We start from the raw sequence: 22,887 nt of genomic DNA on the forward strand, positions 1-22,887 counted from the left end.
AAGCCTTTAGAAAGAATGTCTCCAATTTCCCCGCTGTATAACTCTCCCTGGCTTCCATTTTCTCAAAGACCACGTTTCCTAACTGCCTAAGCAGGGGACCTACACAAAATGGCCGCCAAACGGAGACACTTTTAGATCTGCCTCTGGCGAGTGGATGTTAGAACGATACAAGGGAAAGCAAGTAGTTGCTGTGGGAGAATAGGAAGTGCAGTGAAGCATCCTGGGAAGTGTAGTTTTCCTATCATGTACATAGAAGAAGGGACTCTGAGCAGTCTGCAAGGTGAGGAGGAGGGCTGCAATGTTCTTGTAATATCTCCCCAGATAGGGCTTTCAATGCAAGGTTTGCATGTGCTAAGCTTTTGTTTGGGATCATAGTATGTCTGATTAACATGATGATTGTAGGTGGCACACTCTGTATGCATCTTGTTATATAACATGTATCAGTGACAGGCTGTATGGGGCCAGCAGTCTGCATGTGCTGCAATCTGGTAGAGGAGGAAAACCTGCAAGCCTTGTGTCTATCAGCAGCATTCCCTTTGTACGGTGTCTCTTTTCTAAATGGCTTTGCCACTCAAGTCATACAGATCTCTGGGGATCAGCTACTAAAATGGTTGCATTCCTCTTATGTCATTCCTACCTGTAACCAGAAACAATCTGTGATCCATCTCTTTTTTCAACACCAATAAAGGATCAATATCGGTCAGATGTTTATTGGGTTTCCCTCTGGGATGCATTGTTCCTTTCTCTCGTTTAATGAAAGAGGAAAAAAATTAGGCTCATGCACACGCTGTATGAAAAATCTGGCCTCTAGTACAGGGCTTGCAGCAAGATCTTGCATTAAAAGTGCTCCGTATGCATGTAACACGTGAGCAACATTTTACATGCATGCAGTATTACAGGGTAAATGGTTGCTAGGACACAGGCAGGATCACAAGGAAGCACCCTTCGTTTCTAGGATGCACACGCCTTCTAGCATCATCTATTGTTAGGTCGCAAGTGTCTTCTGAAGGTCGACTTCCAGCTATCTCCATTGCTAGAATAGAAGCAACTTTTAAAGGTAGTCTCCTAGAATCCTTAAAGTGGTTGTCAACCCTTCACAACCACGTTTTGCTACAGGCAGGGGCGTTGCTAGGGGGTGGCTTTTGGGGCTATAGCCCCAAATCTGGGACCCATAGCCCCGAGTCTCTGCAGGGGTCCCCAAGGGGAGGGGAGGCTGATGTAAGTGGGGGGCTCTCTGGGGACCCTGATTTTAAGGGGGAGGCTCTCTGGGGACCCTAATGTAAGGGGGGCTCTCTGGGAACTCTGATGCAAGTGGGGAGCTCTCTGGGGACCCTGATGCAAGGGGGAGGCTCTCTGGGGACCCTGATGTAAGGGGGGCTCTCTGGGGTTCTTGATGTAAGGGGGGGGGCTTTCTGGGGATATATATTACACTCACACACACATATATTACTGTATATACATGTGTATGCCCGCCCAAGCGTATGACTTTCTTTACTACGCTGCTATGGGCTCTAGCCCCAGATCTTTTGTAGACCTAGCAATGCCCCTGGCTACAGGTAAGCCTATAATAAGGCTTACCTGTAGCTACCCAGGATATCTCCTAAACCCAGGGCTTTTTTTCTCAAACAATAGGTGCTGGAACTCAACCACGACCCCCCCCCAAACCGCTCCCCTGCACACACCCTCCAGATCACATCAAATAGTGGGTGTGGTCAATCAAATTTCACGAACAGTAGGAGGGTCTTAAAGGTCATTAAATACCAGGATTGCATTACACACAGAGTGCAGAGCTGTCACTTGTAAACATAGAAACCGGACTTTTGTGTTTACAAGTGATAGTGGTTCGGCAGGGAGCAGAGGGTCTGAGCCAGAGGTGGTGGAACTGAGTTCCACCAAGTTGCCCCTGAAAGAAAGCCCTGCCTAAACCTGCACGGTTTAGGAGATATCCCCTGTATCTGAATGTGCCGACGTCATCGGCACATGCGCACTGAAGCAATGGCAGTACCTGCCGTTGCTTCAGTTAGACTGTGCTGTTACCGTCGGCTCCCGTGCGCATGCGCAGGAGTGACGTCATCACGGCTCCGGCCAATCACAGCGCCGGAGCCCGCAATACCCGGAAGTAACTCCGGGAGCGATGTCGCCGGCCAAAGCGGTGAACGAGGAGCGATTCAGGGGCTTCAATCTAAAAGTAAGTAATACATAATGAGCTAGTATGCTATGCATACTAGCTCATTATGCCTTTGTCTTGCAGTTTTTTTTTTTTTTTTGTTTGTTTTTGTTTTTGCATTTACAACCACTTTAATTGCTATGTTGCAGGCAACTTGTGAAGGAAGCCTTCTGTCATCCTCTGTTGCTAGGTCATTGGTGAATTTTAAAAGAAGCCTCCTAGAGTTCTCCGTTGCTAGGAAACAGGTAACTTCTAATGTACCAGAATAAAGGAAAGGGATGGTCGGCACTCAGGATGACATCCAAAATAGTAGAGAAATAGTATTTCTTTATTAAATGTATGTTCAAAGCTGTAAAACAGCCTACGCTTTTCGGACGTTAGTCATGGCTATGGAATAAGGACTAATGTCTGAAAGACGTAGACTGTTTTACAGCTTTGTACATGCATTTAAAGAGGAAGTAAACCCTGATGGGTTTTACTTCCTCTTTGTTTCCCTGCAAAGTAAAAGCATAATGGGCTAGTATGCATCGCATACTAGCCCATTATGTGGCACTTACCTGCAAACAAAGTCCGCGATATTGTAATGCCGCGTACACATGAGCGGATTTCTCGTGTGTACGGCTTTTCCGACGGGATTCCACTCAAGTTTGCCTTGCATACACACGGTCACGCAAAAGTTTGCTGAAATTACGATCATCAAGAACGCGGTGACGTACAACACTACGACGAGCCGAGAAAATTAAGTTCAATGCTTGCGAGCATATGTCGAATTGGAATTTTGCGCGTCAGAATTGCCACAGACGATCGCATTTTTTGGATAGGAACTTTTCCCGACTGAAAAATTGAGAGCATGCTCTCAATCTTTTGCTAGCTGGAATTCTGCCAGCAAAAGACCGATGGAGCATACACACGGTCGCATTTTCCGACGAAAAACTCTAATTTTTCGGGCCGAAATTCCGATCGTGTGTACGCGGCATTAGCCTCCTAGAGTCCCTTTTTTTTTTTCTTTAGATCATTTTTATTGCATTTCTTTTTAGCAAGCATAACAAACATACATACACAAAAAAAAAACCTCACAGAATGCTCCTATTCCAGCTTATAATGGAGAGAAATTGTGCATCATATAGAGGGACTCATTAACTAGTTTTAACCAAAGATTCAGTCGGGGTCACTAATCCCTTCCATGTCAGTAAAAGGGACTTCCTCGCATAAAAATAGAGGATACGAAGCAGTCTCTTGGCCTGAAAGGGAATAGTGAGGTCGCCAAAGATGCCCAGAAGACAATTTTTGGGGCTGACTATGTTTGCGAGACCCAGTGCTTAAGAAATGAAGGAGCCTATGTTCACCCAGAAATCTTGTACTATGGGACAGGTCCAGATGCAGTGGATAAAATCAGCAGTTTTTGGCCACATCCCTGGAAGCATTCAGCAGAAGGGGATATTCCCATTTTTTACATTCTAGCCGGGGTGAGGTGTGAATGGTGAAAGATTTTAATTTGGATTACCCTGTCCCTGGAGGAGATAACCGAGGTCTTAAATGTGTAACAAAATTCAGACCAGTCTTCTTCTGTAATAGGGATAGCTAACAAGTCCCTTTTCTCTTGTGCTGTCCTAAATCTAGGGTTGGTGTCTGTCACGAGGGCCGAGTAATAGGTGGAGACAAGTTTTGTCTGGTCCGGGGATCTCAGGAGTATTTCCAGGTCAGGTGTCCTAATAGGACTGTCTAGGGCAGTGATTCTCAACCAGGGTTCCTCCAAATGTTGCTAGGGGTTCCTTCAGCATTGGGCAATTTCTGCCTCACAGATAAGTTCCCACTGACACCATTGATCTTTTTAGCTATCTGTAAGGAGGTAATGCTTCCCAATGACCACAAGTGTAAGGACCATTCTTCCCACTGACCATCACACTATTGTATCATGAGTTGTAGATTTTCTAATTTTTAACAGGGGTTCCCCGAGACCAGAGAACTATTTCAAGGGTTCCTCTGTGTTGAAAAGGTTGGGAAAGGCTGGTCTAGGGAACCAAACTGTGCTCGTACTGCATGTCTAAGCTGGTAATAATAAAATAGATAGGTGCATTGTAGGTTAAAGTCTAAACGCATCTGAGAGAAGGATTTGAAACCTTATATGTGGCATAAGTACTTAATTCCTCTGGATGTCCATCCTTTGGGGTCAGGCAGGGAATATAACTCCTTAGGGTTAAACCGCAGTGAACTATTGGTAGAGGCCAGCCAGGAGTCAGTTGAAAGCTTCGCTACCACAGTTTGGAACAGGGAAAGGGAGGTACGTATAATTGACATGCCTGGTCCAGGTGGTGTGCATCCTCTATAGATGCTTCTAATGAGGAGACTATAGCTCCTTCAGTAGTGGTACAGGCATTATTGGAGTTGAGAAAAAGAGGGGGCTGTGTGAAAACACAGGTGGGACTTTGAATGAGGCACATGATTAGTGTGCCTCCATCCCTGGTACAAGCGTGCGGCTGTGTGCAGTGTATACAACACGCCGCTTGTACATTAGGGGTGCTAAAATTAATCGATGCATTGCGATTCGGGTGTCCCCGATGCGGCATCGATGCATGCGACCGGAAAAATCGATTTCTTGCCCCGCCCCTCCCGGGAGAGCGCTCCGTGCGTATAGCTGTTACTTAGTGTGTGTATATGCCGCTCATGTGACTCCCGGCCCGCCTCCCTCCTCTCACGTCTCTCCTGATGTCAGCCCCGCCCACTGACTGGAGCTATCAGGTCAGAAGAGAGGGGGGCGGGGCTGACATCAGGAGAGACGTGAGAGGAGGGAGGTGGGCCGGGAGTCACATGAGCGGCATATACACAATAGCTATACGCACGGATCGCTCTCCCGGGAGAATTCCCTGCTGACCTCAGGAGAGACATGAGATGCGAGAACACCGGCGGCTGGAATGGAGATGGGGGTAGATGGTGAGCAGGCAGATCGCCCTTCTCATTACAGGCTGCCATGCTCAGAGGGACAGCAATGACATGTTTCTTCAAGTAAGTTCCCTCCAATGATCCTCTGTAGCCCTGCCTGGCCACGCCCACTTCTTATCACTAGGCAACTCAGTGTTTACAGCGTTACCAGGCAGACCGGCAGCCCTGCAGAACGGCCACCAGCACCGGCAGAGCAGCATGTAAGTACAGATGGGGAGGGGGGCACTGTGATCCGGGGACGCAGGAAGGAGTCCGGGCATGTAGGAATCTGATGTGTCACCTGTGATGAGTAATGTCATTGTCACTGCAGGGGAATGGGCTGTAAGGAGGAGAAATATAGACAGGAGGAGCAATGGTGTGACATCTTTCTGAATGTGATGACAGCTTAGGAGGGGACACAGGACACCATTAGATTGTCAGAAATAAAAACACAAATGTCTGCTCTTATTATTCCCAGTATGGTGCTGGGGTGACACACACTGTGTATTGCTTTCTCTTACCAGTCTGACCATTTGTCAGGTTGTGTCACAACACCATTCAGCTGTTCTACATAACCCAAGTCCATATCATAGAATTGTCTTCTATGTGCCTTCATCACACCACAACTCTGCATTATTGTCCGCAGTCTTTGACCATCTCCTATAGCATGTCCATTGTCTCTGATTATCTCCTGTACAATGTCCGCAGTCTCTGACCATCTCCTGTAGCATGTCTGCTGTCTCTGATCATCTCCTGTAGCATGTCCATTGTCTCTGACCATCTCCTGTAGCATGTCTGCAGTCTCTGACCATGTCCTGTAGCATGTCTGCAGTCTCTGACCATCTCCTGTAGCATGTCTGCAGTCTCTGACCATCTCCTGTAGCATGTCTGCAGTCTCTGACCATCTCCTGTAGCATGTCTGCAGTCTCTGACCATCTCCTGTAGCATGTCTGCAGTCTCTGACCATCTCCTGTAGCATGTCTGCAGTCTCTGACCATCTCCTGTAGCATGTCTGCAGTCTCTGACCATCTCCTGTAGCATGTCTGCAGTCTCTGACCATCTCCTGTAGCATGTCTGCAGTCTCTGACCATCTCCTGTAGCATGTCTGCAGTCTCTGACCATCTCCTGTAGCATGTCTGCAGTCTCTGACCATCTCCTGTAGCATGTCTGCAGTCTCTGACCATCTCCTGTAGCATGTCTGCAGTCTCTGACCATCTCCTGTAGCATGTCTGCAGTCTCTGACCATCTCCTGTAGCATGTCTGCAGTCTCTGACCATCTCCTGTAGCATGTCTGCAGTCTCTGACCATCTCCTGTAGCATGTCTGCAGTCTCTGACCATCTCCTGTAGCATGTCTGCAGTCTCTGACCATCTCCTGTAGCATGTCTGCAGTCTCTGACCATCTCCTGTAGCATGTCTGCAGTCTCTGACCATCTCCTGTAGCATGTCTGCAGTCTCTGACCATCTCCTGTAGCATGTCTGCAGTCTCTGACCATCTCCTGTAGCATGTCTGCAGTCTCTGACCATCTCCTGTAGCATGTCTGCAGTCTCTGACCATGTCCTGTAGCATGTCTGCAGTCTCTGACCATGTCCTGTAGCATGTCTGCAGTCTCTGACCATCTCCTGTAGCATGTCTGCAGTCTCTGACCATCTCCTGTAGCATGTCTGCAGTCTCTGACCATGTCCTGTAGCATGTCTGCAGTCTCTGACCATGTCCTGTAGCATGTCTGCAGTCTCTGACCATGTCCTGTAGCATGTCTGCAGTCTCTGACCATGTCCTGTAGCATGTCTGCAGTCTCTGACCATGTCCTGTAGCATGTCTGCAGTCTCTGACCATGTCCTGTAGCATGTCTGCAGTCTCTGACCATCTCCTGTAGCATGTCTGCAGTCTCTGACCATCTCCTGTAGCATGTCTGCAGTCTCTGACCATGTCCTGTAGCATGTCTGCAGTCTCTGACCATGTCCTGTAGCATGTCTGCAGTCTCTGACCATCTCCTGTAGCATGTCTGCAGTCTCTGACCATCTCCTGTAGCATGTCTGCAGTCTCTGACCATGTCCTGTAGCATGTCTGCAGTCTCTGACCATGTCCTGTAGCATGTCTGCAGTCTCTGACCATGTCCTGTAGCATGTCTGCAGTCTCTGACCATGTCCTGTAGCATGTCTGCAGTCTCTGACCATGTCCTGTAGCATGTCTGCAGTCTCTGACCATGTCCTGTAGCATGTCTGCAGTCTCTGACCATCTCCTGTAGCATGTCTGCAGTCTCTGACCATCTCCTGTAGCATGTCTGCAGTCTCTGACCATGTCCTGTAGCATGTCTGCAGTCTCTGACCATCTCCTGTAGCATGTCTGCAGTCTCTGACCATCTCCTGTAGCATGTCTGCAGTCTCTGACCATCTCCTGTAGCATCTCTGCAGTCTCTGACCATCTCCTGTAGCATGTCTGCAGTCTCTGACCATGTCCTGTAGCATGTCTGCAGTCTCTGACCATCTCCTGTAGCATGTCTGCAGTCTCTGACCATCTCCTGTAGCATGTCTGCAGTCTCTGACCATCTCCTTTTAGTATTTTGGAGGAGAGCCTGGAGCTCCTCTGCTGTCTCTTTTTTTTCTTAAGAACAGATAGAATTAAAAAAATGGAGTTCTTCTGACTACTTGAAATTTTTTTGATGAAAACCATGCGCACTTGCGCTGTAATCGTGATGCATCGCGATGCATCGCAGAATTAAATTGAATCGTTGACACGATAATCTTAATCGAATCGTGAGGCCAGTGAAGATGCGCACCCCTATTGTACATAGCTACTACTATCACAGTGTGGAACACGCCACATTGCACAGGGACCCTCTGCTTCTCTCTCCACGCCATCAAGGTAACTCCATCGTCAGCCAATATGCCACTAAATCTCCTGAGTGCGACCATAATATTTAATATAGACTTTATCTATTCAATATAGATTGTATGGCAGTTCTCATCACCCCCTATCACTGTGGCGCATGATTAAGATTGGATATTTTTTCTTTGGGAAGCTCTGTGCATTGTGCCCCAGTTACACGCGGCTCCAGATTACCCCAACTTCCGGGACGGACACCTTCTTGTTGGCCCTGGTCCCACATCTAACACACCCCCATCATGTACTCTCTGTATGTAAGTATCCAGGACTGGCCTATCCTCCTTTTCCTGTTATGCTTAGTGTTACGTTAGACTAATTATATTCCAATCTATTTAGATATTTGGGAGCATCCATCCCTGATGAGTGTGCAAACACAAAAAGCGTCGGTCAATCTAGGATGCTAACACATACCCTGATCAGTAACCAACCTAGTCTGCTGTCCAAAAAAAGCTATTTTTTTTTATCCATCTACACCATGCCTCTTCATTGCACTGTGCTGCTCCAAGAACTGTGTGTGTGTGTGTGTGTGTGTGTGTGTGTGTGTGTATATATATATATATATATATATATATATATATGTAAATTCATGGGAATTGCTCATTAATTTTCGTTATTGTCATGTGCTTCTAAGTTGATATTTTGTATCCTTGATGTACCATGTTACATATATGTATTCGCCATATTGTCATGAATTTCCAAGTTATGATTATGTGTCTCTGATGTCCATGATACATATGTATTTTTATGTGCAACCTTATGACCCAGATATTTTCACTCATTTATCCTTCATGTTAATAAACGTGTTTTCTTCAAACATACCCCCCACCATGTCTTGAACCTCATTCAAAGTCCCAAATCCCCTGTTCTATGGCATTATTGGAGTTGGGGTCAGTGGCGGCTGGTGCTCCAAAATTTTTGGGGGGGCGCAAACAAAGTGAAAATTTCTGAAAAAAAAAAAACATCAATTGCAGCCTCTGTTAGAAAACATCCTAAGCTGCAGTGTATAGTCTTTGTAAAAAATATGCCCATTACTGCCTTATTTCAGAGCGCCCACGTGACTCCTCGCTGCTCTCCTCTCCTCCCCGGCTGATGTCTCAGCTCTATCCTCCTCTCCTCCCCCCCTCCCGACTGATATCAGTGGGGGATTCTTGGCCCCTCCCGCTGTAGCTGTCAGATCGGGAGAGGGAGCAGGAGGAGTCACGTGAGCGCCCAGTGGCACTGTGAAATAAGGTAGAAATGGGCATATTTTTTTACAAAGCACAGATGCTGGAGCATAGGACATTTTCTAACAGAGGGGATTGTGTGTGCCTTACAAAGTGGCTTTACAACCACTTTAAACTGGAACATAACAAACAAATGATTAAATCAGCTGCTGAAAGTGGTTCTAAAGCCAGGACAGTTTTTACCTTAATGCATTCCCTGCGTTAAGGTAAACAATGTCCAGGTATTTTGTAACACCTAAGCCCCTCGCCCTGTGATACTTACCTGAGTCCTTCCTCGATCCAGTGGTGTGTGTGGTCTGGTGGCTCTCTCCGCATTCACAGGGCTGAGAGGCAGGAGCCATTGAACAGGGAGGGGCCAAGCCACACTGCATATGTCAGAAGCAAGCCCACACGTGCAGCCAAGAGCGCCGGTGGGGGCCTCAGAAAAGGAGGTTCAGGGCTGCTCTGTGCAATAACCTTGCACAGAGCAGGTAAGTATAATATGTTTGTTATTTTAACAAAAATATATATTAGCCTTTACAATCACTTTAAAAAACTGAGGGTTTATTATTACTTGAATAATGTAGGCTTGTTTGCTCCTGTTTAATCAGGCAGTATTGTATTTTTCAACCACTTGTTTGAACAAGAGTAAATTCACAGGACCCAAAACTGCATTTTAATAATTATAAATTAATCAGATAAGGATGTAGTATGTGGTTATATGCTGACATCTAGAGGGTAGCAATATTCCTACATACAATGGGACCATGGAGAAAGAGGGTGGCTATGTTCTAACAGTTGCTGCTTACTGTCCAGCACTATTTAGTGGCTCTTGTTCTGTGTAAGGCCCCTTCAAACTTGTGCGACCTGAAAGTTGTGCAATTTTTGCTGCAGTTTTTTTTTTTTTTTTGCCACGATTTTGCAGCGATTTGAAGCAATGACTGTAATCTTGAGGTCTATGGACCTCAAGTCGCATCAAAGTCGGGCCAAAGTAGCGCAGGGACTACTTTGAAGTTGCACTGATATGAATGGTACTCATTGGAAATCATGGGGTACGACTTGTCATGCGACTTTTCGATCTTAAGTCACAGGACAAGTCGCACAAGTGTGAAAGGGGCCTAACAGGGGTCCCCAAACTATGGCTCACAGGCCTCATCTGGCCCTCTACAAGGTTTCAGTTGGCCCACAGCTAGGGTCAGTGGGGTATCCCCAATGTGCACTGTCAGAGGCTTTGTGGTGGTCTCACATTCTTATTTAAGGGGTACTGATGGGGCTCTGATGTAAGGGGGAATGAAGGTAGGAATGATGGGGACAGATCTGGATTATTTTTGGGCCTGCAAATACTTGTTAAATTTACAATGTAGCCCTCAAACTGAACTGTTTGGAGACCCCTGCTGTATATTGTTAGTCACACATCTTATAATCCAACTGTACAGTCTCAAATGCATTTACAGATGACTGTTTTGTTGTGCAAAGATTAAGCAGTTTGTTCAATTTATGTTCAGTCAAGGTAAATCTGTACACCTTTAGATTGCAATGTGTGTGGCCAGCTTCCAAGTAGAAACATATTCAAAATTCTCCTTTTGCTGTGGCTTTCAGATGACTAGTTTTCAGGAGGACACTTCCATCTCCATCCAGGACAAGATCACAGAGAGTCCAGAGGACGACCTCGAAGCCCAGGAGAAACTCGATCACTTTCCTGATGACTTCAATCAGCTGGAACTTCTGGAAACCCACAGACACTTGATTCCAACTGGAACCCAGAGCCAGTGGCCTGGAGAGTCTGATGACGATGATGAGGAGAAGACTGAAGAATGGTACGAGACGCAGGAGGCCCAGCTACAACATAGTCCTAGAGATTTGCTGCTGTTCGCTGCAGAAAATAACAGGGTATGGACAAATGTGAACATTTTTGTTTCTTAAATGTAAAACACACTTTTGTATCTCTCCCTACACGAAGTATACGTTTTGCTATTTTATTTTTGGCCATGTTAAAATGGAACTAACTTTGAACCCACAGTTAGCTCCAGTAATGTACATGCAAAGCCTCTCCAGAAATAGCTGTGTGACCCCAATACACATTTTTCTGCCTCTGGACACTGCTCTCCCATTGAGAACAGTGGCAAGGCAGCCATGCTGGTCACCGTGGTTCCTTCTGCCTGAGAACCAGCCAAATCACTATGGAGATCTCTCTTGGGGGCTTTATACTGTCATTTTATGACCTGCTTCCCCCTACCTGATTTTGACATTGAAGAAATGTGGGTCTACAGCACCTTTAGTTCCTATTCATTACAGTTGATGGAAAGTGTAGATGAAAACTTGACCTGCAGCACCATCTTTCATACTTGTGATAACACTAATAAATCCACAAGGGTTGTTCTAACAGTTCTTGGTCTCACTTGTTCTTGGGGAAACCTATACCTTTTATTTATTTATTTATTTATTTTATTTATTTTCTTGCATAGTCATCCTCCCAGTCCACAACATGTTTCCATCATTGCTGTGAGGCTCTTACCCCCCCCCCCCCCCCCCCCCCCAATTAAAATAAGTTGGCAAATGCATAAAAATATGTTCATAACACTGATAACTTGTCTAGCACAAAATGTACTAAATAATTTAGTTGTTTAGGGCACAGATGGTACTCTGAGGGGGCAAGTTCAGGTGATTACAGAAGGTGATCAAACCATTTATTTAAACTGAAACTCATGGGTGGCAACTTTGGCAGCTACTGAAAAACACCCCTTTGGTCAATGATTTTTATAATTGTCCTTTGAATTCCGAGAACATTTTCCCAGTTGGCTGGTATATTCTGCCACAGTGATGTTTTTGACTCTCCCAATGTATCACAACCTCCTCCACATCTTAGAAAATGGTTGTAAAATAATGCACCTAGGGAAAAAGAATCCCTTGAGAGAGTACAATATTGGGGGTACAGTGTTGGCCAGCACTACAGAGGAAAAAGTTTTAGGAGTGCTTATTTCAGACGATTTGAAAATGAGTAGACACTGTGGCCAGGCAGTAGGAAAAGCGAATAGAATTATAGGATGCGCCACTAGAGGGATGACCAGTAGGAGGAAGGAGGTCCTGATTCCCCTAATATAGATCTTTATATCACTAGAGGGTTTACCAGCAGGAGGAAGGAGGTCCTGATTCTTCTATATAGATCTTTATATCACTAGAGGGATCACCAGCGGGAGGAAGGAGGTCCTGATTCTTCTATATAGATCTTTATATCACTAGAGGGATCACCAGCGGGAGGAAGGAGGTCCTGATTCTTCTATATAGATCTTTATATCACTAGAGGGATCACCAGCGGGAGGAAGGAGGTCCTGATTCTTGAATATAGATCTTTATATCACTAAAGGGATCACCAGCAGGAGGTCCTGATTCCCCTATATACATGCTTAGTGAGACCTTTACTGTGTCCAGTTCTGGAGACCTCACTTACAGATAGATATTGACAAGATAGAACGAGTCCAGAGACCGCTAACAAAAGTGGTATAGGTCATCTAAGAGATAAAACATATTAGGAGAGACTTCTGGAACTTAATATGTACAGTCTGGAGGAAAAAAAAGGAGACATGATTGAAACCCTTAACAACTTCAATACCGGGCACTTTCACCCCCTTCATGCCCAGGCCAATTTTCAGGTTTTAGTGCTGTCGCACTTTCAATGACAATTGCGCAGTCATGCAATGCTGTACCGTAATTACATCTTTACCATTTTTTTTTTTTATTTTTTTAGACCAAGCATTCTTTTGATGATATTTAATTACCACTGGGTTTTTTATTTGCTAAAAAAAAACGAAAAAAGACCAAAAACTCTAAAAAATAGAAAACGTTTTTCTTAGTTCCTGTTAAAAAGTTTTGGAAATAAGTAATTTTTCTCCTTCACTGATGAGGCAGCACTGATAAGACGGCACTGAAGGGCACTGATGAGGAGGCACTAATATGTGGCACTGATAGGCATCAGTGATAGGCACTGTTGGGGCTGCACTGATGATCTGTACAGTCTCCCCTGTGAGAAAATGCCGCTGATCGGCTCTCCTCACACGTCGTCAGTGTGAGGAGAGGAGAGCCGATAACCAGCATTTCCTTGTTTACATGTGAACAGCTGTGATTGGACACAGCTGATCACATGGGTAAAGAGCCACGTCATCGGCTCTATACCAAGATCGGGGATGCGCGTGTCCCAGGGACACAGCGCACCGCTGATCGCCACGCTGAAGAGTGAGCAACTTCATGTAATGTCATCCTAGAAGGAGAGCGCCCCTGTCCCGCTGTTATTTGTCTAGACGGGACGTGGTTAAATACATCTAGGATGAGAATAAGGTTCTGGAGGGCAGTTTTTTGAATATGAAATCAAAATCAGGAAAAGGGGGGCATGACATTAAACTAACTGGAGGAAAGTTCAAAATTAAACTTAGAAAGTATTATTTTACTAAAAGAGTAAATTAATGCTTGGAATAAACAATAAAGTGGTAGTAAACCGCTGAAAAGAAAAACCCAGCAAGACAATAGTATAATGTGCTAGTATGCATCGCATACTAGCACATTATGAAATACTTGCCTTAGAACGAAGCCCCCACAGCGGCGCCCGGTCACCGCTGAGGGGGCTGACATGTTCCCTCTGCATTTGTCCTGGGTTTGCGGGCTCTGGCACTGTGAGTGGTCGGAGCCGCGATGACACGGGAGCCCTCCATTCCAGCACAATACGCCAGACCTTCAGTGCGCATGCGCTGCTGACGTCAGCGGCTACATGCAGGGTGAATATCTCCTAAACAATGCAGATTTAGAAGATATTAATTTCACCTACAGGGAAGCCTTATTATAGGCTTCCCTGTAGGTAAAAATCACCAGGCTGACAATACAACCGCTTTAATGCTTAAAATAAACTTCCAGCAGAGGTAGTGAGCCAGTCAACAGTAAATGGCTTCAAACATGCTTGGGACAAACCTAGATCTATACTCAGACAAAACAAAAAACAAAATGTGTATTAAAACAAAGTGAATAAAAAAAAAAATGGGCAGACTCAATGGAGTCTTTTTTTTTTTCTTTCTAGAAGAAAGAACGTCAGATCCTGGGCACACACACACAAGATATCTCTCAAATATATCTTGATATATATATATATCTTGAGCATATAAAGTGCTGTGTTCATCGCTATACCGTATAATATGATATACTTTGCACAGAGCATTTGCGTTTTTGTTTGCATTTTAAAATGTTCAAGAAATATTTGCAGTACAAATGTTGGGATTTTTTTTTTTTTCACAAGCTTGGGCTTGTGTCAATGGAATCAGTTTGGCATCCATTTCAGATGCTTCTGAGATTGTTCACAATTCTTTGACAGGTGCATTTGACCTGCTTCAAGCGGGGTTTGCTTTCTCATGTGGGAATGCAAAACCCGATTGAAGCGAACGAAAGACACAGCTCTCTCTTCCAGTATAGAATAGCTTAAAATACAGTGCCTTGAAAAAGTATTCACACCCCTTGAAATTTTCCACATTTTGTCATGTTACAACCAAAAACCTAAATGTATTTTATTGAGATTGTATATGATAGACCAACACAATGTGCCACATAATTGTGAAGTGGAACGAAAATGATTTTTAAAATTTGTTGCAAATATATGAAAAGTGTGGCGTGCCTTTGTATTCAGCCCCCCTTTACTCTGATACCCCTAACGAAAATCTAGTGGAACCAATTGCCTTCAGAAGTCACCTAATTAGTAAATGGAGTCCACCTGGGTGTAATTTAATCTCAGTATAAATACAGCTGTTCTGTGAAACCCTCAGAAGTTTGTTAGAGAACCTTAGTGAACAAACAGCATCATGAAGGCCAAGGAACACACCAGACAAGTCAGGGATAAAGTTGTGGAGAAGTTTTTAAAGCAGGGTTAGGTTATAAAAAATATCCCAAGCTTTGAACCTCTCACAGAGCTGAGCTCAATCCATCATCTGAAAATGGAAAGAGTATGGCCCACTTGCAAACCTACCAAGACATGGCCGTCCACCTAAATTGATAGGCTGGGCAAGGAGAGCATTAATCAGAGAAGCAGCCAAGAGGCCCATGGTAACTCTGGAGGAGCTGCAGAGATCCACAGCTTAAGACAACTATTAGTCGTGCTCTCCACAAATCTGGCCTTTATGGAAGAGTGGCAACAAAAAAAGCCATTGTTGAAAGAAAGCCATAAGAAGTCCAGTTTGCAGTTTGCAAGAAGCCATGTGGGGGACACAACAAACTCTGGTCAGATGAGACCAAAATTGAACTTTTTGGCCTAAAAGCAAAACACTGTGTGGCGAAAAACTAACACTGCACATCACCCTGACCACATCATCCCCACGATGAAACATGGTCGTGGCAGTATCATGTTGTGGGGATGCTTTTCTTCAGCAGGGACTTGGAAGCTGGTCAGAGTTGATGGGAAGATGGATGGAGCCAAATACAGGGCACTCTAATGGGGCGTACACATGGTCGGACTTTTCGTCTACAAAAGTCCGACAGCCTGTCCGACGGACTTGCAGCAGACTTTCTAACGAACGGACTTGCCTACACACGACCACACAAAAGTCCGACGGATTCGTACGTGATGACGTACACCGGACTAAAATAAGGAAGTTCATAGCCAGTAGCCAATAGCTGCCCTAGTGTGGGTTTTTGTCCCTCGGACTAGCACACAGACGAGCGGATTTCGTGGTCCGTCGTAGTTACGACGTAAAGATTTGAAGCATGTTTCAAATCTAAAGTCCGTCGGATTTGAGGCTGAAAAAGTCTGCTGAAAGTCCGGAGAAGCCCACACACGATCGGATTGTCAGCCAGCTTTAGTCCGTCGGCGTCCGTTGGACTTTTGTAGACGAAAAGTCCGACCGTGTGTACGCCCCATTAGAAGAAAACCTGTTAGAGTCTGCAAAAGACTTGAGACTGGGGCAGAGGTTCACCTTCCAGCAGGACAACAACCCTAAACATACAACCAGAGCTAAAATGGAATGGTTTAGATCAAAGCATATTCAATGGTTAGAATGGCCCAGTCAAAGTCCAGACCTAAATCCAATTGAGAATCTGTGACAAGACTTGAAAATTGCTGTTCACAGATGTTCTCCATCCAATCTGACAGAGCTTGAGTTTTTTGCAAAGAAGAATGGGCAAAAATGTCCCTCTCTAGATGTGCAAAGCTGGTAGAGACATCCCCAAAAAGACTTGCAGCTGTAATTGCAGTGAAAGGTGGTTCTACAAAGTATTGGGGGCTGAATACAAATACATGCCACACTTTTCACATATTTGTTTGTAAAAAAAATGTAAAAACCATTTATCATTTTCCTTCCACTTCATAATTACTGTGTGGGACACTTTTTATGTTGTTCTATCCCATAAAATCGCAATAAAATACATTTACGTTTTTGGTTGTAACATGACAATGTGGAAAATTTCAAGGGGTGTGAATACTTTTTCAAGGCACTGTAAATGAAGATATTTGTAGATAAATGTTTTATGCCCCGAAGAGAGGGCTTCATAAAGGTACAAGCAACCTAGAGATGTGTGATATATACAGGTGAAATTGGACCTGCGTTGATGAGGCACAGTGGGCAAGGTGCTTTTGACATCTGTTTGAGATGCTTCTGAAATTAATGAGAATTCATGCAATTACAAAGCATCAAGGGGCTTTTGCCCTCCCATAGACCTCTATGGGGGAGAGAGGTAGCCCTGAAGCGAACACATGCCTGTTGACACTGGCCCCTTTCATTTGTTGAAGTTTAGGAGTCAGCTCCCTTATTATTGTTCTAGGTAGAGATCCTCTTGATTCATTTGCCATCAGTACTGATAACTATATAGAAAATTAATTGAAAATCAGATCTGCCGTTTGGTTAAAAATCCAGTTTTTCCATAACTTGCATGTCTCCTATTCATATATGTTAATTCTGTTTTCTAGCTGGGAACCGTCCAGAGAGTTCTTGCAAGCCACCCAGATTTTGTGAATGTAACTGATGAAGATCTGTATACACCGCTGCACAGAGCCTCCTACAACGGTCACCTAGATGTAGTACGGGAGCTGATTGCGAAGGGGGCAAACATGCATGCTGTCACACTGGATGGATGGACCCCACTGCACAGCGCCTGCAAATGGAACAACACCGCTATTGCATCTTTCCTACTCCAGCATGGAGCGGATATCAATGCACAAACTGAAGGTTCCCTTACCCCTTTACACCTGGCTGCAGCCAACAGAGATAGCCGCCAGATCCTGGAGCTTCTTCTCATGAACCGCTACCTCAACCCTCATCTGACTAACAAAGTGGGAGAAACTGCTCAGGAGATTGCCCGGCGGACCGACGTGTTTCACTACCTCTTTGAAATGACAGAATATTGGACTTAAGCTTTCTTTGGATCATATTTGGTGATATTTATATTTAAACTGATGACAAGTTTTGGTGAAAATTGGGAATATTTGTGTATTCATTGAAGGGATTTTCCCCACATGTTTTATGTGTGCATTATTTTCCCTGCCAAAAGTTTAGTCAGTGTGCCAAGTCAGAGCTGAACCAGCCGGACAGCACAGAATAGTCAATGTCTTCACTTTAGGTTAAAGTGGTCGTTAACACACTTTCACAAAATCACATAATCCATTCTGTATCATATTGCAGTGCCCCACTGCCTCTGTGTTTTATTAAAAAAGTCCTCCTTCACCGTATTTCACGGCGGCTCCTGGTGCTCATGTAACCGGCCGTGTCTCGCCTCTGCCCGTCTGACAGAAGCAGCGGGAGGAGCTGCGATTCCCCCGCTGACGTCAGTGGGATGCGAGGAGGAGAGGAGACACGACCGGTCACGTGAGATACGGTAAAGGAGTTATTTTTTTCATAAAACAGAGAGACAGCGGGGCACTGCATTAAGATACAGAATGGATAGTATACATAAATATTTGTTATTCCTGCACCAGGAGGGGGATGCAGCGGGACTGTCACTAGGTGACACGCAGATAAGGGGGGGGCGTCAGGGGAGGACAGAAGAGGCAGACACAGAAGAGCAGAGCGGAGGCATTTAAACTGACCACGGTGTCAGGGCTCAGCAGCCATGATTACCATGGTCAGTTTACAGAGGTGAGGGGAGAAACTGGCAGGATCAGCCAGGTTTTGTAGGTGTTACAGGGGTCCAAGTTACACAGCACGAGCACTGTGCTGTATAAAATGCTTTAAAGGAGCAGGATCCTTTTTTAATCCAAAAAAAAAAAAAAAAAAGGAGTTGTAAAGGCAGAAAGTTTTTTTCATCTTAATGCATTCGTCTGTGTGTAGCAGCCTCCCCAGCACCCCCTAATTACTTACCTAAGCCCCATCTCTCTCCAGCAATGTCCATGAGTGTCTTAGCTGTCTGGGACACTCCTGATTGGCTGAGACACAGCAGCGTTGCCATTGGCTCCCGTGGCTGTCAAAGTCAATTAGCCAATCACAGGAGAGAGGGAGTGGGGCCGGGTCAGGGCTCCATGTCTGAATGGACACATGGAGCTGTGACATGGCTCGGGTGTCCATAGCAAACTAGCTGCTTGCGGTGGGGGCATTAGACAGGAGGGTGGGGGCCAGAAGCAGAGAAGAGGGACCAGAGAAGAGGAGGATCCAGGCTTCTCAGTGCAAAACCAACTGCACCGAGGAGGTAATTATAACGTGTTGTTTTTTTTTGTTTGTTTTTTAAACAAGACTTTACAATCACTTTATGCTGTTTATGATGATGTTTATGATATGCTGTTTACAATCACTTTAAGCTGTTTTTTCTCAGCTTTGGATAGAGTGGAGAGGGATTAGAACACCTGTCATTTTTTTTTATTGCTGTCTGTGTCCTCATTAGGCTATGTTCACACTTATGCGGGTGAGGGAATGTGTGTAAATCGCACACGTTCCCGCAGACGCACTGTTGTGCCATTAATTCCTGATATCATCCCTACACATCTGAAAACGCGGCGTGTTTTCAGGTTGCATGAAACCGTATGGTGCTAAAGCACCATTCAATTTCAGTGTAGCTGTAATTTTGAAAAGGTGCAGGGATTTTTTTTCCTGCGTTTCCCGCAGGTACAGCAGCCAATTCAATGAATGATTTGCTGTGCCCACGCAAACAGATACATGTGACCTTAGGAGTTTCATCCTCTCTATTTGTCCTGTTTATCATTATCTTTGAAAGTGAAAATAATGGAAATCCAAAATTTTGGGTTGTTCCCAGAACACTTTTATGCTATTTTCACACTGGGGCGCTTTTCAGGCTTTTATGCGCTAAAAATAGCGCCTGTAAAGCGCCTCTCATGCCAGCCCAGCATGAAAGCCCGAGTCCTCTCACACTGGGGTGTTGCACTTGCAAGACGGGGAAAAAAGTGCTGCAGCAGCATCCGTGGGGGCAGCGGCGCTTTACGGTTGCTTTTAACCCTTTTTTGGCTGCTAGCAGGGGTTAAAAGCACCCCGCTAGCGGCCGAAAAGTGCAGCTAAAACGCCTATAAAGCGCCGCTTTACTGCCGATGCTCTCACCGCCCCAGTGTGAAAATGCCCTTACAGAGGGACATTTTTCAATGGGGATATTAATTCTGATGACAACCAGAGATTCCCTCACTTTGGACGTATTTCCTCTCGCTTCCTGTTTTGGTTATAGGACAGGAAGTGAAATCTTCCCAATGGAACACCGATAGCAAAAACAGTCTGACAGGGGTTGTAACCCTCAATTACACTGTCCAAAATGAAAAAATAAGTTTTGCCTTTAGTTTTACTTTAACGTGTATTTTTATACATCCTGAATTTCAGCGTTTAAATCTGGAAAAACAAAATAAGGTAGAGCCCAGATTCAGGATCCAAAAATAAAAATAAAGCTGCAATAAATATCTGTGAGCTGTTTTATCTACCAATGGATTTGATGTTCTTTTTGGCAAACACCGTGATTCACACACATCTGCCCCACAGCAGAGCCAGGAGTGTGACTCCACCGTTTCCTAGGCTCAGAAATTAACTGGTCACTCGCCTGCCAGGGAGTATGGGAAAAATTCTATATATCATTCACAACCCTTGCTGAACAGATGTTTTTATTTATTTTAGAAGATATTTTAGACGATAAAACCGTTCACTTGTATTATCCAGTTGAAGACCAGGCATTTTCTGGCACTTTTTGTTATGTGAAAATCATTTTTTTTTTTTTTTGCTAGAAAATTAGTTAGAACCCCCAAACATATATATTTTTACAGCAGAGACCCTAGAGAATAAATGTGGGTTTTGCAATTTTTTATGTCACACGGTGTTTGCACAGCGGTTTTTCAATCACAGTTTTTGGAGAAAAAAAACTAAATTTTTTTGTAAAATATAAAAGATGATGTCACGCCGAGCAAATAGATACCAAACGTGTCCCGCTTTAAAATTGCGCACGCCCGCACAACGGCGACAAACGACATACATTTACTATCCATAGACGGCGCTTTAAAAACCTTTACCACTTTAGATGTACAGAGGAGGTCTAGTGCTAGAAGTACTGCCCATGATCTGACGTTCTCACCTCACATGTGTGGGACAATCGCCGTTTGCATGCATTCGGAACCAACGCACGCCTTCACCTCGGCCCATGTGTACTAGGCTTTAATCTAGTCTAAACCATAGAGATAGACAACAGGGCCATCATTAGAAACAATGCCCACACACACACACACAACCTTTGAGACACCCACTGTAAATCCCATCTTTGGAACTTGAGAAAATGGAACAACTTAGGAAAATTAGGCATAGCCTTCTGCAGCAAAAAGTGGGCTTGGTTAAATTATGCTGAATATTGGCTATGGCTTAAAACAATCTGAGCCTACCCATGTATACACCACACATGTATGTCGTAGTCTTTTCCTTCCGAAATACTCCCTAATTACAGTGTCTTACAGACATGCATAAACCTTTGCACAAAGGATCATGTTTTAGGATTGTATATCCTCTGTTCCTCCCCGCTAGTGGCCCCTTGGGTGGCCTTAGTACCCTGAGCACTGGCAGAAATGCTGTTTGCACACAGAGAATACACCACTGCTAAGTGGAGGTCACGGAGCTCTGGGGGCGAAGGGCTTAACATTTTCTGACTGCAGTGCTAGCATTATTGGAGGGTTCAGAGCCAGCAGAAGTGTGCAGTGGAACAGGGATAGGAAAGAGTGGATGTGTGTAGAGGAGCCAAGAAAAAGTGTGGATGGATCAGCCACACTTCTGTGCGGCGATCAGTGACTTATAGCGGAACTGCGATATTGCGGCGGACATTCAGACACTAACTGACACTTTTCGGGAACCAGTGACACTAATACAGTGATCCGTGCTAAAAATATGCACTGTCAATGTACTTATGACACTGGCTGGGAAGGGGTTAAACATCTAGGGCAGGGGTCTCCAAACTATGGCCCTCCAGTTGTTCAGGAACTACAATTCCCATCATTCCTACTCATGTCTGTGAATGTCAGAGTTTTACAATGCCTCATGGGACATGTAGTTCCGCAACAGCTGGAGGGCCGTAGTTTGGAGATCCCTGATCTGGGGGAATCAAAGGGTTGAATGTGTGCCTAGCCAATGTTATGGTGTACTGTGTTAGGTGCTTTTACTAGGGGAAGTAATCGATTATATTCCCTGCGTTGCGGGGAAAGAAAATCTATTACTTCCCCACTGATAGGACAGGGCTCTGCCTTTTTAACATAGGCAGGGCTCTGACCTTTGTAAATTCATGACGATTGCCGGGTGCCAGTGATAATCCATTGGCCGGTACCCGCTGATCAACATCTGCTGTGTTTAATCACAGCACAGCTGGGTCGGCGGCGGGCGCACGCGCCCCCTACCCTGAAGTGTCAATTCACGTACCTAGTACGTGATCAAGCGCAGCCTTGCTGCCGTATATCATGTTATCAGAGTCTATCAGTGTTTATTCACCCATTATTCTAATTAAAATCGAATGTGTTAAATAGGTGAAAGTTGTGTAACTCTTTGAAATTTTTGACTTTTAAGTGTTAAAGATTTATGTTGGTGGAGGGGTCACAATTTTGTGGCATTTAATACTATACAGAAACAGAGATGAGTCCATTTTGAGTTGTTCAGGTCTATCTTGGAATACTACTTTAATACTACACTACGCTTTCTGAAAAGTAAGACCTATTTACCGTATACATTTTTTATTTTGTAACAAATTTTTCTGTTTCTTTTAATATGTCCACCAGCTATACCGTAATTATATTTTTATGTATAGAAATATGTTGATGCTTTTTTAGTGTACACTATATCGCTGGATCTCATGAATAGTCTCTGAAGCCGTTCTCAGTGCTCAGAACAACCAATCAGAATGTCTCTTGTTAGAAGTAAGATTAACTATTTTTTCTTTAATAATCAAATTTATCAACTGTATTTAATACATTTCTCATTCTGACTGCTATAAATGTATTTGTCGTTGCATCTCATTTACATTAATGGCTTGTAAAAAGTGCCTGTCTACTGCCCTATAGAAAGGGACATTTTACTGTATGTACTGCCAACAAAACTTTAACGAAAAGCTATTTTTCGATCTTGAGAACTACGACTGCTTAATCGCTTAAACTGTGACTGGCGACTGCTTAATCATCAGTATTGATGACGAGTTGAATATGGCGCTGTTAATCATGTGTAACATATAAAGGATAAACATATACCTATTCATGGTTGTACTTTGTAAATTCCAATTAAAAATAAAAGTGGTGATAATAGTTAAATAA

The 22,887-nt window shown here is 44.5% G+C and overlaps 1 protein-coding gene across 2 annotated transcripts; it reads left to right on the plus strand.

Annotated features, from left to right (window-relative positions):
* The first annotated feature begins 159 nt into the window (after window positions 1-159).
* ANKRD49 (ankyrin repeat domain 49) lies at window positions 160-22,887 on the plus strand. Of its 2 annotated transcripts, XM_073613019.1 has the most exons (4): window positions 205-280; window positions 2,317-2,412; window positions 10,773-11,063; window positions 17,104-22,887. In XM_073613019.1, the coding sequence occupies exons 3-4, from the start codon at window positions 10,773-10,775 to the stop codon at window positions 17,545-17,547; spliced, it is 735 nt and encodes a 244-aa protein (XP_073469120.1). In that variant the 5' UTR covers window positions 205-280; window positions 2,317-2,412; the 3' UTR covers window positions 17,548-22,887. The 2 variants fall into 2 exon arrangements, with proteins under 2 accessions (XP_073469119.1, XP_073469120.1); XM_073613018.1 differs by lacking the exon at window positions 2,317-2,412 and having other exon boundaries at window positions 160-280.

The sequence above is a fragment of the Aquarana catesbeiana genome, linkage group LG02, assembly GCF_042186555.1.
Source record: "Aquarana catesbeiana isolate 2022-GZ linkage group LG02, ASM4218655v1, whole genome shotgun sequence".
Lineage (NCBI taxonomy): Eukaryota > Metazoa > Chordata > Amphibia > Anura > Ranidae > Aquarana > Aquarana catesbeiana.

What these genes read in the sequence shown, in the direction of transcription:
- ANKRD49 (XM_073613018.1), top strand. Translation starts at nt 10,773, where the DNA reads ATGACTAGTTTTCAGGAGGACACTTCCATCTCCATCCAGGACAAGATC. An exon ending in TCGCTGCAGAAAATAACAGG is followed by an intron (nt 11,064 to 17,103) that starts GTATGGACAAAT and finishes TCTGTTTTCTAG; the next exon opens with CTGGGAACCGTCCAGAGAGT.